General features: G+C 38.5%; 1 protein-coding gene across 2 annotated transcripts in view; it reads left to right on the forward strand.

The window, feature by feature from the left end:
- Positions 1-17,509, forward strand: part of LOC111145213 (protein kinase, cGMP-dependent, type I) — a 1,255,864-nt gene that overhangs the window by 1,132,685 nt on the left and 105,670 nt on the right. For both annotated transcript variants that reach the window (XM_022499949.1, XM_022499948.1), the window contains exon 9: positions 8,979-9,053. In XM_022499949.1, coding sequence (XP_022355657.1) covers positions 8,979-9,053 — 75 coding nt within the window. The remainder of the gene's footprint in view (positions 1-8,978; positions 9,054-17,509) is intronic.

The following is a 17,509-nucleotide window of genomic DNA, read 5'->3' on the forward strand; positions in this document are numbered from 1 at the left end:
AGGCAATACAATGGCACTAAATTCATATCTCTCAATACTTACCCTGAATGTTAATGGGCTAAATGCCCCAATCAAAAGACACAGGGTATCAGAATGGATAAAAAAACAAAACCCATCTATATGTTGCCTACAAGAAACTCATCTTAAACCCGAAGACACCTCCAGATTTAAAATGAGGGGGTGGAAAAGAATTTACCATTCTAATGGACATCAGAAAAAAGCAGGAGTGGCAATCCTTAAATCAGATCAATTAGATTTTAAGCCAAAGACTATAATAAGAGATGAGGAAGGACACTATATCATACTCAAAGGAACTGTCCAACAAGAAGATCTAACAATTTTAAGTATCTATGCCCCTAACGTGGGAGCAGCCAACTATATAAACCAATTAATAACAAAATCAAAGAAACATATCGACAATAATACAATAATAGTAGGGGACTTTAACACTCCCCTCACTGAAATGGACAGATCATCCAAGCAAAAGATCAACAAGGAAATCAAGGCCTTAAATGCCACACTGGACCAGATGGACATCACAGATATATTCAGAACATTTCATCCCAAAGCAACAGAATACACATTCTTCTCTAGTGCACATGGAACATTCTCCAGAATAGATCACATTCTTGGTCCTAAATCAGGTCTCAACCGGTATCAAAAGATTGGAATCATTCCCTGCATATTTTCAGACCACAATGCTCTGAAGCTAGAACTCAATCACAAGAGGAAATTTGGAAAGAACCCAAATACATGGAGACTAAACAGCATCCTTCTAAAGAATGAATGGGTCAACCAGGAAATTAAAGAAGAATTGAAAAAATTCATGGAAACAAATGATAATGAAAACACAACGGTTCAAAATCTGTGGGACACAACAAAGGCAGTCCTGAGAGGAAAATATATAGCGGTACAAGCCTTTCTCAAGAAACAAGAAAGGTCTCAGGTACACAACCTAACCCTACACCTAAAGGAGCTGGAGAAAGAACAAGAAAGAAACCCTAAACCCAGCAGGAGAAGAGAAATCATAAAGATCAGAGCAGAAATCAATGAAATAGAAACCAAAAAAACAATAGAACAAATCAACGAAACTAGGAGCTGGTTCTTTGAAACAATTAATAAGATCGATAAACCCCTAGCCAGACTTATCAAAAAGAAAAGAGAAAGGACCCAAATAAAATCATGAATGAAAGAGGAGAGATCACAGCTAACACCAAAGAAATACAGACAATTATAAGAACATACTATGAGCAACTCTACGCCAACAAATTTGACAATCTGGAAGAAATGGATGCATTCCTAGAGAAATATAAACTACCACAACTGAACCAGGAAGAAATAGAAAGCCTCAACAGACCCATAACCAGTAAGGAGATTGAAACAGTCATCAAAAATCTCCAAACAAACAAAAGCCCAGGGCCAGAGGGCTTCCCGGGGGAATTCTACCAAACATTTAAAGAAGAACTAATTCCTATTCTCCTGAAACTGTTCCAAAAAATAGAAATGGAAGGAAAACTTCCAAACTCATTTTATGAGGCCAGCATCACCTTGATCCCAAAACCAGACAAGGATCCCATCAAAAAAAGAACTACAGACCAATATCCTTGATGAACACAGATGCAAAAATTCTCACCAAAATACTAGCCAATAGGATTCAACAGTACATTAAAAGGATTATTCACCACGACCAAGTGGGATTTATTCCAGGGCTGCAAGGTTGGTTCAACATCCGCAAATCAATCAATGTGATACAACACATTAATAAAAGAAAGAACAAGAACCATATGATACTCTCCATAGATGCTGAAAAAGCATTTGACAAAGTACAGCATCCCTTCCTGATCAAAACTCTTCAAAGTGTAGGGATAGAGGGCACATACCTCAATATTATCAAAGCCATCTATGAAAAACCCACCGCAAATATCATTCTCAATGGAGAAAAACTGAAAGCTTTTCCGCTAAGGTCAGGAACACGGCAGGGATGTCCGTTATCACCACTGCTATTCAACATAGTACTAGAAGTCCTAGCCTCAGCAATCAGACAACAAAAGGAAATTAAAGGCATCCAAATCGGCAAAGAAGAAGTCAAACTATCACTCTTTGCAGATGATATGATACTATATGTGGAAAAACCAAAAGACTCCACTCCAAAACTGCTAGAACTTGTACAGGAATTCAGTAAAGTGTCAGGATATAAAATCAATGCACAGAAATCAGTTGCATTTCTCTACACCAACAACAAGACAGAAGAAAGAGAAATTAAGGAGTCAATCCCATTTACAATTGCACCCAAAACTATAAGATACCTAGGAATAAACCTAACCAAAGAGACTAAGAATCTATACACAGAAAACTATAAAGTACTCATGAAAGAAATTGAGGAAGACACAAAGAAATGGAAAAATGTTCCATGCTCCTGGATTGGAAGAATAAATATTGTGAAAATGTCTATGCTACCTAAAGCAATCTACACATTTAATGCAATTCCTATCAAAGTACCATCCATTTTTTTCAAAGAAATGGAACAAATAATCCTAAAATTTATATGGAACCAGAAAAGACCTCGAATAGCCAAAGGAATATTGAAAAAGAAAGCCAAAGTTGGTGGCATCACAATTCCGGACTTCAAGCTCTATTACAAAGCTGTCATCATCAAGACAGCATGGTACTGGCACAAAAACAGACACATAGATCAATGGAACAGAATAGAGAGCCCAGAAATAGACCCTCAACTCTATGGTCAACTAATCTTCGACAAAGCAGGAAAGAATATCCAATGGAAAAAAGACAGCCTCTTCAACAAATGGTGTTGGGAAAATTGGACAGCCACATGCAGAAAAATGAAATTGGATCATTTCCTTACACCACACACGAAAATAGACTCAAAATGGATGAAGGACCTCAATGTGAGAAAGGAATCCATCAAAATCCTTGAGGAGAACACAGGCAGCAACCTCTTCGACCTCAGCCGCAGCAACATCTTCCTAGGAACATCGCCAAAGGCAAGGGAAGCAAGGGCAAAAATGAACTATTGGGATTTCATCAAGATCAAAAGCTTTTGCACAGCAAAGGAAACAGTTAACAAAACCAAAAGACAACTGACAGAATGGGAGAAGATATTTGCAAATGACATATCAGATAAAGGGCTAGTGTCCAAAATCTATAAAGAACTTAGCAAACTCAACACCCAAAGAACAAATAATCCAATCAAGAAATGGGCAGAGGACATGAACAGACATTTCTGCAAAGAAGACATCCAGATGGCCAACAGACACATGAAAAAGTGCTCCATATCACTCGGCATCAGGGAAATACAAATCAAAACCACAATGAGATACCACCTCACACCAGTCAGAATGGCTAAAATTAACAAGTCAGGAAATGACAGATGCTGGCGAGGATGCGGAGAAAGGGGAACCCTCCTACACTGTTGGTGGGAATGCAAGCTGGTGCAACCACTCTGGAAAACAGCATGGAGGTTCCTCAAAATGTTGAAAATAGAACTACCCTATGACCCAGCAATTGCACTGCTGGGTATTTACCCTAAAGATACAAACGTAGTGATCCGAAGGGGCACGTGCACCCGAATGTTTATAGCAGCAATGTCTACAATAGCCAAACTATGGAAAGAACCTAGATGTCCATCAACAGACGAATGGATAAAGAAGATGTGGTATATATACACAATGGAATACTATGCAGCCATCAAAAGAAATGAAATCTTGCCATTTGCGACGACGTGGATGGAACTAGAGGGTATCATGCTTAGCGAAATAAGTCAATCGGAGAAAGACAACTATCATATGATCTCCCTGATATGAGGGAGAGGAGATGCAACATGGGGGGTTAAGGGGGTAGGAGAAGAGTAAATGAAACAAGATGGGATTGGGAGGGAGACAAACCATAAGTGACTCTTAATCTCACAAAACAAACTGAGGGTTGATGGGGGGAGGGGGGTTGGGGGGGTGGGATTATGGACATTGGGGAGGGTATGTGCTATGGTGAGTGCTGTGAAGTGTGTAAACCTGGCGATTCACAGACCTGTACCCCTGGGGATAAAAATATATGTTTATAAAAAATAAAATTAAAAAAAAATAAAATAAAACTCTATACTTACGCTAGAATATTAATTTAAAAAATCAAGGTATTAAATCCTAGCTGCTTTAGGATTGCAACTCTATAAATGTAACAGTAAAGCCCTATAGAAAAAAAGTGAAAAGAAATACATAAAGATATTCCAATTCATTATTTGTGGTTAGAGAACTATAATGATTTCTGAATTTCTTCTGAGTTTTTTGAAAGCTTTCCGTAAGAGGGGCATTTGGGTAGTTCTGTTAGATAAGCATCTTATTGATAACTGCTCAGGTCATGATCTCATAAGACCCAGCCCAATGTGGGTCTGCTTAGGATTCTCTCCCTCTCCCTATGCCCCTCCTCTTGCTTCTTGCTTGCACGTTCTCTCTTTCTCTCTTAAATAAATAAAATCTTAAAAAAAAAACCTTTACTGTAATAATAAATTGATTACATTTTAGATGAGAAGCATTTTCCTTAATTAGCAGGAATATGTTTCAAAAATAAGTCCCTATCGTATCAAGATAGGGGCCTTTTGAAAGTTGATATTATTCCCTTCATTTTTTCAATCCAGTAGTGTAAAAAAAAAATTAGAAATATTGAATCATTAGGACCACATGAATTCATATTTTAAATCAAGGACACTGAAGAAAACATATGAAAAAATCACACTTGAAATACTTCTTTTGTTCACTCTTTTTAAATGTGATACTTACCATTGGCTATGACCAGGCTTTAACAAAAATGGATGTAAAATGGTCATAATCAGTCTAAATGTGTTTTTTTCTTCCAATCAGGCTCAACTTACTTTTAAACTCATTTCTGTGATTAGATGGTTTCTGCTTGTAAAACTCTGTAGATCTTCACCAGATGTAGGGTTTTTGCATTTGTATACTCTGCGAATAGGAATTTCAAACGCTTTTCTTTCTTTCTGTTGTCTGATTGCTGAGGCTAGGACTTCTAGTACTGTATTGAACAAATGGTGGTGAGAGTGGGCCTCTCTGTCTTGTTCTGATCTTAGGGGAGAAGCTCTCGGTTTTGCCCCATTGAGAATGATATTCACTGTGGGTTTTTCATAGATGGCTTTGATGATATTGAGGTATATACCCTCTATCCCTACACCGTGAAGAGTTTTGATCAAGAAAGGATGCTGTACTTTGTCAGATGCTTTTTCAGCATCTATTGAGAGTATCGTATGGTTCTTGTTCTTTCTTTTATTAATGTGATGTGTCAGGTTGATTGATTTGTGACTGTTGAACCACCCTTGCAGCCCAGGAATAAATCCCACTTGGTCCTGGTGAATCATCCTTTCAATGTACTGTTGGATCTTATTGACTAAAATCTTGGTGAGAATTTTGGCATCCACGTTCATCAGGGATATTGTTCTGTAGTTCTCCTTTTTGATGGGGTCTTTGTCTGGTTTTGGGATCAAGGTAATGCTGGCCTCATAGAACAAGTTTGTAAGACATTCAACTGGCAATGAAGAAGTCAACTCTTACTCTTCACAGACGACATGATACCTTATGTGGAAAATCCAAAAGACCCCACCCCAAAATTACTACAACTCATACAGGAACTCAGCAACATGGCAGGATATAAAAGTCAGTGCGTAGAAATCCATTGCATTTCTTTACACTAACAATGAGACAGAAGAAAGAGAAATTAAGGAATCAATCCCATTTACAATTGCACCTAAAACTGTAAGATACCTAGGAATAAACCTAACCAAACAGGTAAAAGATGTGTGCTCTAAAAACTACAGAATACTAATGAAAGAAATTGAGGAAGATAAACAAAAAAAAAAAAGGAAAAATATTCCACGCTCATGGGTTAGAAGAATAAATATTGTTAAAATATCTATGCTACCCAGAGTAATCTGCACATTCAGTGCTATCCCTGTGAAAATACCATCAACATTTTACACAGAGCTGCAACAAACCATCCTAAAAATTTGTATGGAACCAGAAAAGACTCCAAATAGCTAGAGGAATGTTGAAAAAGAAAACCAAAGCTGGTGGCATCACAATGCCTGACTTCAAGCTCTATTACAGAGCTGTTGTCATCAAGACAGCATGGTACTGGCACAAAAACAGACACATCGATCAATGGAACAGAATAGAGAGCCCAAAAATGGACCCTCAACTCTATGGTCAACTAATATTGGACAAACCAGGAAAGAATGGCCAATGGAAAAAAGACAGTCTCTTCAATAAATGGTTCTGAGAATATTAGACTGCCACATGCAGAATTATGAAACTGGACCGTTCTTAAACCATACAGAATGAAAGTGAAGAGAAAGTGTAAGACAGGAATCCGTCAAAATCCTAGAGAACACAGGTAGCAACCTCTTTGCCCTCTGCCATAGCAACTTCTTGCAAGACACATCTCCAAAGGCAAGGGAAACAAAAGCAAAATGAATTCTTGGAACTTCATTAAGTTAAAAAAAACTTGCATAGCAAAGGAAACAGTCAACAAAGCCAAAAGGCAACCTACAGAATGGGAGAAGATATTTGCCAATGACATATCAGATAAAGGGCTGGTATCCAAGATCTATAAAGAACTTATTAAACTCAATACCCTAAAAACAAATAATCTAGTCAAGAAATGGGCAGAAGACATAAACAGACATTTCTCCAAAGAAGATATACAAATGGCCAAGAGACACATGAAAAAAATGCTCAATATCACTTGTCATCAGGGAAGTAGAAATCGAAACCACAATGAAATACCAATTTATACCAGTCAGACTGGGTTAAATTAAAAAGGACAGGAAACGACAGGTGTTGGCAAACATGCGGAGAAAGGGGAACCCTCCTACACTGTTGGTGGGGATGCAAACTGGTGCAGCCACTGTGGAAAACAGTATGGAGGTTCCTCAAGACATTAAAAATAGAGCTACCCTATGTCCCAGCAATTGCACTATTGGGTATTTACCCCAAATATACAAATATAGTGATCCAAAGGGGCACCTGCAACCCAGTGTTCATAGCAGCAAGTCCACAATAGCCAAACTATGGAAAGAGCCCAGATGTCCTTCGACAGATGAATGGATAAAGAAGATATGGTATCAACCACATATTTTTTCCACAGCAAATACTGTATTTCACTTTACAGTGTAAACCTATCTCTAAATCATGATGGTGACATTCTATTTATTGGAAAGAACAATGGCAAAAATCCTATTCGAACATGAAAATCAACTATGGGGGTTATTTATCATTTATTTTATCATTATATGTCTTTGGAAGTTGTATAAGGACCATCAGCCAACTGCAGGCTTCATTTATCTGATGTCCATTAACACAGTGTGTCACAGAAAACTTGACGCTCTGTGATGCTTGATTCTCTAGCCTCCCATCACTTCCTTCTGGTCCCTTCTTGTATTAGAAACACTTTGTGTTTTAGCTCAGCATTCCAGCTACCCTGTCCCCCAGATGAGATTATTACCCAAGGTCCTGAGGTAATGGCTCCCCAACCTCCTGTTGGCTGGGTCCCCAAGCAAGTGTTACGTTCTTCTTCATACATTTAAAGCAAAACCAAACAAACAATAGCTAAAAAGAACAGTGTGCATTGAAGTGGTTAAGCAACATTTAACTTTATATCAACAAATACCCCATGTGTAAGCACCTGACCAGGCATATTTTGTTACTTGATATAATACACAAAGCCATTTTCATGCATTAAAATTATAGAGGTTTAAAATTAAAATGTAGTTTCTTATACATTTGACCATTCACCATCCATACTCTGGACATTGCTAGGGATTCGATGGTTAGTGTCAAGACATCGTGATTTGGATAGGAGCCACAGGGTAGGTTTTAAGGGTCTGGGGTAGAATGATGACCTCCTTCCTATCAGCCCTTACCCCACCTGGCTGTTATGACTGGAGGTCAGTTTCTTAACCTCTGGTGCCTTATTACCCTCATCTGTGTAGTGAAGGTAATACTGCCTCACAGGATTGCTGTACCCATAGAAGTACTTGTTATTACATATAAAGCACATAGAACAGTACCCAGCATATAAGCACTGTGTAAGTGACAGCCCTGATTATTATGTGACACTTTGAATATAGACTTTCCTTTCGTTCCCCTGTTCAGTCCAGTTCAGTGGTTGCCAAAATGTCATGCACGCAAGAGTTACTGTATCTCGTTGCATTCAGTAATTTTCAAGGGCGATTTCCATGTTTGTGTGTATACATTTTGTGCTGACCTTATAATATTTTATATTATAGGTATACGATAGATGAGACTTCATTATATAAAGTAGGTCTGAACATAGTCCTGGGTCCATACCAAGATATTGAATACAGTGGTTTAAACAGTTGCCTTACGGTTCCTGGTTGATGATGAAGTCAGTTTTTTGATCCCTCCAAAATGAGTTGACTTCCTTATAATTGTCTTCTGTTCTTTTCCTATCTTCTGCATATGTATTTTGCCTTGGAAGATTAATATACAATTTTGTTAAGTGGAGCTAGTGATGCTTATTTTCTACAATGTGTTGGAGAATTGGAATTAATATACATTCATGAGCATTAAAAGGATAGTGCATTTAGTAAGCATTCCATAATTGGTGGATCTTGTTATTTCCGTAGTAGAATTGACCCATCACCTTTGTAGTGTATATCATTTTGTGTGTCACAGACTTTCTTCCACCCATTCTTTGAATATATGCTTTTTCCAGATATAGTTCTAAGGTGTTGGGAAATAGAGAGGTGAGCAGATGGGAGAGGTCACTGCTTTCAGAGGTTATATCATTATCTGATGTGTTTCTTAACAATGTATCTAGATTGAATGTTTGAATTCATTTTTATTTAGTTCCTTTAGGATTATTTCAATATACCATTGACTAGGTTGTCATTGTAAGGACTCTGCAGGGGATTTCCCTGACCACTCTGTTTTTCCCAACAGCTCTTTCAAGCATTTGATTGGAGGACTGGATGATGTCTCCAATAAAGCATATGAAGATGCAGAAGCCAAAGCAAAGTAAGTGAGAGTTTTTTTTTTTTTTCCCCCCTTTGGCTTTAGTCTTGACTTTTAAAAAAATGATTTTGACTAAAAATAAGATATATTTTGTTGAACTTCAAAAGCCCAACACTCTGACAGGAAGAAACTAATTGCTTAAGGAAGAAAAACAAAACAAAACAAAAAAACAAATTTCAAGGTCATGATTAAATAATATGCTTGCTTAGTATGTCTCTTCTTGAATATGAAATGATAATTTTGGGAGGAAGATCATCTCAGTGAGGGAAAATGGTAAGTTTAAATCCTATATAGGTCATTGAATCCAAACACAGTATTTCTCCCATTGAAAATACTTTCTGAATGAAGGGTGGCGGTTGTGTTCACTAGTTGTTTGTGAAATTGTATGGAACATAATAAGGCTGGAAATACTTCCCAGTGCAAATATATTGTTCCTTTACCTTGAACTGCAGTGGCATGAAGTTATTAGAATGATATGAGATAGTAGGTATGCCATGAATTGTATAACAAATCAATTTGATCTCCTAATATCGCTTACTTTGAAAGCTTGGCTTCAACGTTTGCTTACTTTGAAACCAAGCTTTAATCTTTTTGACAAAAATTTGAAATTCTTTGAGATTGCCTTTTGCTGGAAAAAATTTTAGGTTACTTCTAAAAAACGGTAATCTTCAAAATCCTGCCCTCCTTTTTCCAATGAACTAATTTAAGGAAAAGCAATTCGGTATTGATATCATACAAGACACCTGAAGGATTAAGCTGACAAAAATTTGTCAGTAAGTAGATAGTTCAGGGGCAGAATTTGGTCGGTTTTGCAGTAACCTCAAAAGCAAAAACAACAACAACAACAACAATGATAATAAAAGTGATTTTGTCTTGAGAATCTAGGAAGATTAAAAGTTGGGTCTAGAATTAAAGTACTATAGTTTATTTGGACTGATAAAATTCTGTTACTTTAAAGCCATCTAAATATAGTCAGTTTCTTCTCTATATATTTGCTCTCATTTCTTCTGCTGTTTGGATGGACACAGATGTACATCCTGAGGTCACATGGTAGCAGAGCCTTTCAGTGATTTTCTTAGATCATTGCACGAGCCATTCTAACACCAAACTCCATGCAGTCTGGGGATTGCCTATGCTGTGGGTGATAGATATCAATTTTCTGGTTTTCTCCAGTAGATGAAAGTCAATGCTAAGGTTAGACTTTAGTTTCTGGTATTAGTACTAATCCTACTGAGATGGAAGAGGGGGCCATTTAAGATCCTTACCAGTTTTAAAAATTATAAGAAAAAAATTATAAGACTCCTTTTGTTATTATTGGACTTTATCCCAGAGGAACATGTGCCATATAAAACTCCTATTTATAATTTATGTTAGTGTGTTTTCCCCCCCTTAGGTATATGTATTCAAGTAAGATTAAGTTGCAAAAAAAAAAAAAAAAAATTAATTTTCCAGGGGGTTTTTTTAAAAATATATAAAATATATATATATACATATATATATATTATATATATATATATATACACACACATATATATATATCACATTAGATACATTTTGTGTATATAACTGGTGGTAATATTCGAAATTCATCTAAAACTTATATGAGCAACCATCTGAATGCTTTTACAGCTACTAGAAAAAGTCAGAGGTCTTTAAACCTAAAGCATTCTTTGGCCTATTTCTGCTTCCTACCAAATTTTAGATTCTTATAATGAAAGTTTTTGTATAACTCCTATTTGCCCAAAGTTGAGTCTAGTCACAGGCTTGAAAGTGGGTGGTGATGGGAAAACAATGTGAATCGGCTCTACCCTTCTCGGTGTCCCACTGGATTCATAGAGTTAGCTGTGCATGCATCTCATGTATTCTGGTCATTTGTGGGCTCCCTTGCACATGCTTCAATCAAAGGGAATAAGGAAAATAAATGCACTGAAGTTCAGATCAGTTACTAGATAGGAAGGGTGAGGATACTTCTCATTCGAAGAGAATCGGTATGAAAAATGTGATCCTGGAGGTGGGCCAGAAGCCTCTGTCATTTCCAACCAAGTGATCTCAGCCATGAGTGAACACTGGCTCTCAGTGTTACCTTTAAAATGGTATTTTACTTTATCTTACCTTTAAAATGGTATTTCTTACCTTTAAAATGGTATTTCTGTGATGTAATTGATAGCCGTATGGAGAAATACTTAGTAAATTATAAAGGGCTATAAAAATGAATGATATTATTGGTAGAAGTAGTCATTAGAAGTGCATCCTAGTGCATTTGATAAATTGCTCGATTCATAGATAATTACTGCATATCGATTATGGAAAACTTCCTGGGCAGGAAGCCTGTACTGTGATGTACACAAACTACTCTCACATTGGCAGCATATCCTAAAATTTAACCTAGCCTGGAAGAGACCCATAAATACCATTTTTGTAAAAATGGGAGCATTTAGTTAAAAGAAAGTTTGGGGGCTCCTGGATAACTCAACTGAGTCCAGTCACATGTTTTGATCTACACCCACTTGATCTGAATATAGACTTGTAGACCCTGCACTGAGTCTGTGTAAAAGTCAGCTCAGGTCTTGATCTCAAGGTCATGAGTTCAAGCCCCACCTCCATGCCCTGCATGGAGCCCATTTTAAAATTAAAAAAAAAAAAAAAAAGTTCACTTATGATTAAAGAACAGAGACGGGCAATTACATGAATACTTCCATCCAGGTGGCTTAGAATATTGTTAGTTGAGCCCATTAATTTGATAGACTAGAACTTAGTTATTATACTTATACATGAATATAAGTTAACTAGGAGAGATTTGTTTAAACTTTTCTAGCTAAATTAATACTAAATCCAAATGAATGCATAACCCATGGTCCTTAATACTGATTATTAGAAAAAAGGAATACCTTGATAAAAAAAAATCTAAAATCATTGATCCAAATTCTAGAGAAATTGATAAATGTAACCTTTTTTATTCCTCAGAATAGCTAAATACATGGGTACATCCTGGTCTTTGTTACACCCTTTACTGTTCATATTTTATAGCTTTCTAATAAATACTTAGTATCTGAAGATTTCTAAAGTTGAAAGTATTGTTTCAATTAGGTGTCCTATCACACAGAGGTAAACTCTGAATTATTCCCCAGGCAAAGCTTTTTAGTTGAACTAGCAACTTTAAGTGTCTGCTTGTGTTAACACTATTGTCTCATTATTAGATTTCTTCCCCTTAAGGACATGTGCCTTCGTCTCTGTATTTAAGGAACTTCTAAGGGTTGCCATTTCAGGGCCTATGGACATGCTTCAATTGGTCGAAATTCCCTGGATAATTCTTGAAAGGCCTCTACATCTCTGTATAGATCACCAAATCTGTACCATTTAGAACTGAGGTGTTGATTGGCTCCACCATCTAAGTGTTCTTTTTTAAGATCTCCTTGATTTTGCAGAATCCCCTAAAGGTGAGATTGATATTTCTTAAAGTCCGACTAAAAGGATCACATTATTTCTCCATGTGAAATTATTGTTGGTGTTGTCTCTCACCGACGATGCCGATTTGGGTTAAAAGAGGGGGGAAAAAAAAAACCAAAAAAAAAACAGGCCTGACTGTAAACCTCAATTCATGTGAGAAATTTAGAAGTTCAGTTGTGAGAAACTCTCTAGCTCATAGCATAATCAGACCTCTGTGGCAGGACGGTCCGCAGAAGGTACTGGGCATTGCTGGTCTGGGAGATGGCTGGAGAGAAAATGGCCCGGGGAGATGGTTCTCAGAACACCTCTGTGCTGGGCATGTGGCTTCAGCCTGTCTCACAGCATCGATTTCCTACAAAGAAAATTATTCTTGACAGAAACTACCTTTATGGCATGTTTAAGCTCCTTTTGATTGCTGCTAATTATCCACTAAGGGCTTCTCTTTCTAAAATATGAAGTTATCATCCCAAAGACATTAGAAGAGACAACAGCAGATCAAAGTTAAGCATCATTAAGCCTTGTATAGAGCAGAAAGTAGCATGTGTGATGAAAGGTACACATTATTTTCCTTTGAGACTTATGTATTCATTCAGTTAATAAACATTTAGAAATTTACTTAATGATGAGTCAGAAATTATGCTGTGCAATGTCAATACCAAGTACAAAACCTGGTTTCTAGCACTAAGCATTTTGCTGTTCTGACAGCTCTAGGAATATAGATTCATAAGTGCATTTATTTATGATCTAAATTGATGATTCTCAACATTGTTCTTCATGAGGAACACATTCTCGTAGCATGATTTACATAAAGCTGCGAATGAGTGCAGTCATATGTTTTAATCTATGACATCACTTGATGTGAATATAGATTTAAAGACCCTGCCCTGACTCTCTAGCCCCCTCCCATACGATTGTTAACCACGTTCATTCACCTTGATTCATGCACTGATTTAGCCAGCAAATATTCTCTGTGTTCCTACAAAATGCTACCTATAAAGCAATGAATAAAATAGACATGCACTGTGCCTTCATGGTGCATATGGGGAGGGAGACACACATTGCCAATTCCCTGAGGAAGTGACATTTTATCTAGATTTGAGCTGAATTCTGAAGAATTAGCCGGTACCAGCTAAGCAAGAATTAGTTGGTATTAGTTGGGGAAGGACGTGCAGAGAGCAGTGTAACCAGAAAAATCACCTTTGCAGAGCCGCCTGGGTAGGACCCAAGACTGCCTCTCCAAGTAGCCAAAGTCCCAACAAAGCTGGGACCTAGAATGCCAAAGTCAGAGATCAGAGGTTAAGGACTTAGGAAATTAAACTCAGGCTTGTCAGTTACCAAGAGATTAGTTGGTTTACATTGTAATTGAGCAGCCTTTCCTCTGTGTCTGGAGGAGTAAAGAGTGAAAGCGGAGAGCAGCAGCAGAGTATTTTCCAGGGGGAAAGCTGACAGTAGAAAGGACTAGAATGAGAGCAGTGTGAGTAGAGAAAGGGAGTTGAGAGATAGGTGGCAAAGCCAGTAGGTGTCCTGAAGGAAATAGATGTTGGTGGTGAAGGGGAGCACGGTCGAGGATGGTGCAAGGATTTCGGGTCTGGAAATCAGAAGGAGTCACCGGCATTCAGTAGTATAGAATATGGTTGCCAGGTTTGAAGAGTGGGAGGACCATGAAGTGACTTTTGCTCAGGTTGTATACAGGAAGCCCTTGAGAATAGTTGGGCAGGTCTGGAGCTCAGAGAAGAGGTTTGGATGCATTTGAGAATTATAAGCATTTACGTGGAGAATGGAATTAAAGATGCAGATGAGAAAGAAAGTAGAGAATTAGAGCATCTGAAACTGAGGGTTGGCTCTTGAGGAACTAGCATTTGAAACTCTGTTAAAGGAGAAGGACTGACACCACACACACACACACACACACACACACACACACACACTGAAAAGGAGAGAAGAGAAGCAGAAGCAAAGCCAGATGCATCACAGAGTTACGAACAGAGTGCATTTCCAGAATGAGGGAGGAGATGATGATGTCGCATGCGTTCGAGTGTTCTGGTGAGTTGGTTAACAAATGCCCATTGGATTTCTCAAACCACCGGTTCACATTCACGGTGGGATGGGTAAGGATTGAGTCCCACCACATGGGCGGAAAATGACACTGGCGTGAAGAAACAGTGGTCAGTGTGCTTATACGGAATTCTAGGAAATGTCAAGTAAAATAGTCAGAAACATGTAAGGGAAAGTTATGCATCTTAGTATTGAGAGAGGAAAGACCATGTTTAGTCCAGGGGTTTGGAGAGAGTTTAAAAGTCTAGGCAAGTGGATCTCTGGCCTTTTTAACCATCAGAGACAAAAGCAGATTTTGTGATGTGATTTCTTATTTAAAAGGTCTTGCTTTTCTGTTTTAATTAGGTAACATCCCTTTAGGTTTAGATACTGTCCTCTCTGTAAAAAATCTAAAATGTGACTCTGGTTCTTGTCAAGAACGAGAGAATATTGCCCACATACGGACCCCTCTCTTGGCCTTTTGGCTTAGGCCAAATAAAAATTTTACTCCTCTTTCTGTAATTAGTCCTCCTTGATTTAAAGCTCCCCTTCTGTTTATAAGTTCATTTGCAAAGGAACATGTTTGTCTGGTGTGTTCAGAACAGCTTTTGGTGTTGTTTGACACAATGTGACAGCAGTAAAAATGTTCTCTGGTTACATTTCATTAGCAGAGACAAGCCTTGGGCTGCTCGCTGTGCTCGTCATGGAGTGGGTTGTGGCTCTGTGCTCTTTGGCAAGATACTCAGGACTTTGGAAATTCATTCATCAGAGGCATCTCGAAATGATGAAGCTATGCAAATCAGAGCAGAGGTCTGCATTCTTCTCCACGTCTTCCCAAATGTCCCAGGGTTGAGTAGCATCTAGCAAACAGAACTTTTAAATACACAATCAATACATATGGGTTTGCTCTTTGAAACACCCCGGCCCTGAAAATTTGGCCTTTCTTATGAGGGTTTCTCTGCCAGGCATTTTAGGGGAAAGATCTTAGTATTCCCACAATCTTATCAACAATTTACTTAAACTAACATGGGCTTGATCTAAGCACTTCTCAGGGAAATGAGCCTGGGAAATTGTCCACCCCCCCCCCCCACTCTGGAAAGAATTCAAGTGAGCAAAATGCCAGTTAAATGGAAAGAACAGCGAATGGCTTTCTGAAATAGCCCTTGCACCCGAATTAGAGCTTGCTGACCACTTCCAGGGTTCAGTAGACAGAAGACGGTCCTGTACTCTGGGCAATAAAAGTTGTTTTCCATTGTATTGCACAGCATGAGCTTAAGAGACTGAAATCTTCATCAGTTAGCCTCTGAGCCTGAAAAGCTGGCTTTCCAACCCAGCACATGCAGTCGGGCTAGGAGGAGGTATGGGACCGTTGTTAGGGCCACCAGTGCTCTAAAATGAAAACTGCCTGTGAGTGGTCACTACAGAGCATCAAAGTCAGTGTCTCTTGGAATGACAGTGATGCTGATTAAGTGGCTTTTTTAAAAAAAATAATAATTTTAGGGGCGCCTGGGTGGCTAGTGGGTTAAAGCCTCTGCCTTTGGCTCAGGTCATGATCCCAGGGTCTTGGGATCAAGCCCCGCATCGGGCTCTCTGCTTAGTGGGGAGCCTGCCTCTCTGCCTGCTTGTGATGGCTGTCTGTCAAATAAATAAATAATATCTTTAAAAAATAATTATTATTATTATTTTCAGGATAAAGCTATTTGGCCTTGAGTAGGAGTATTTTTTTTTCTTTGCATTAAAAATTTTGAAACTCTCAAAGGCCATTTGTTAATTTCTCCTCTGTAGTGTTACTCTTTAAGATTCCCTAAGTAGGGGTGCCTCGGTGGCTCAGTGGGTTAAAGCCTCTGCCTTCGGCTCAGGTCATGATCCCAGGGTCTTGGGATCGAGCCCTGCATCGGGCTCTCTGCTCAGTGGGGAGCCTGCTTCCCCCAATCTCTCTGCCTGCTTGTGATCGCTGTCTCTCAAATAAATAAATAAAATCTTTAAAAAATAATAATAATAATAATAATTTTCAGGATAAAGCTATTTGGCCTTGAGTAGGAGTATTTTTTTTTCTTTGCATTAAAAATTTTGAAACTCTCAAAGGCCATTTGTTAATTTCTCCTCTGTAGTATTACTCTTTAAGACTCCCTAAGTAGGGGCGCCTGGGTGGCTCAGTGGGTTAAGCCTCTGCCTTCAGCTCAGGTCATGATCTCGGGGTCCTGGGATTGAGCCCCGCATCAGGCTCTCTGCTCAGCAGGGAGCCTGCTTCCCCCAATCTCTCTGCCTGCTTGTGATCTCTGTCTCTCAAATAAATAAATAAAATCTTAAAAAAAAAAAAAAAGACTCCCTAAGTAGCAAGACTTTATAAAGGTGAAGCCCAGAATGTCCTTGCATGGACCCTGTTGCTATTGACAGAGCAGAGGACTAGAGATAATTGAAAATTCTAGCACTGCTGGCTTGTTTGGGGCATGCCGCCAGATCATTTGATTCCGGGCTGTTTTCTTATTCTAAAAAGGAAGGCTATTTCTTTTATACCATTGCCACATTAGACAACAGCAGTTGGAAGTTACTTGCAAAACTGGGGCACCTGTGTGGCCCAGTTGGTGAAGCATCTGCCTTCTGCTCAGGTCATGATCTCAGGGTCCTGGGATCGAGCCCCAAGCCAGGCTCCCTGCTCAGCACAGAGTCTGCTTCTCTCTCTCTGCTATTCCCCCTGCTTGTGCTCTCTCTCTCCCACTCTCTTTCCCTCTGCCAAATACATAAATAAAATATTGAAAAAAAAATTTAAAAAGAAAGAAATTACTTCCAAAACTTCAAGAGCTCTGTAAATCATAAGGACAGTTTGGTCCCATGTGGCAATAAGGTCAGTGTTTCCAGAGCCCAAGACAGAAGAGAGAGCTACCCAGTGCATGCGTCCTTTCGATATGCTGATGTCCTAGAGACTGTTTTGTCATACGGTCCTTTATAAAAAGCAAACTATAGTATATCCCTTGTGT

The sequence above is a fragment of the Enhydra lutris genome, unplaced genomic scaffold (assembly GCF_002288905.1).
Source record: "Enhydra lutris kenyoni isolate GAN:26980312 unplaced genomic scaffold, ASM228890v2 scaffoldscaffold12, whole genome shotgun sequence".
Taxonomy (NCBI): Eukaryota; Metazoa; Chordata; class Mammalia; order Carnivora; family Mustelidae; genus Enhydra; species Enhydra lutris.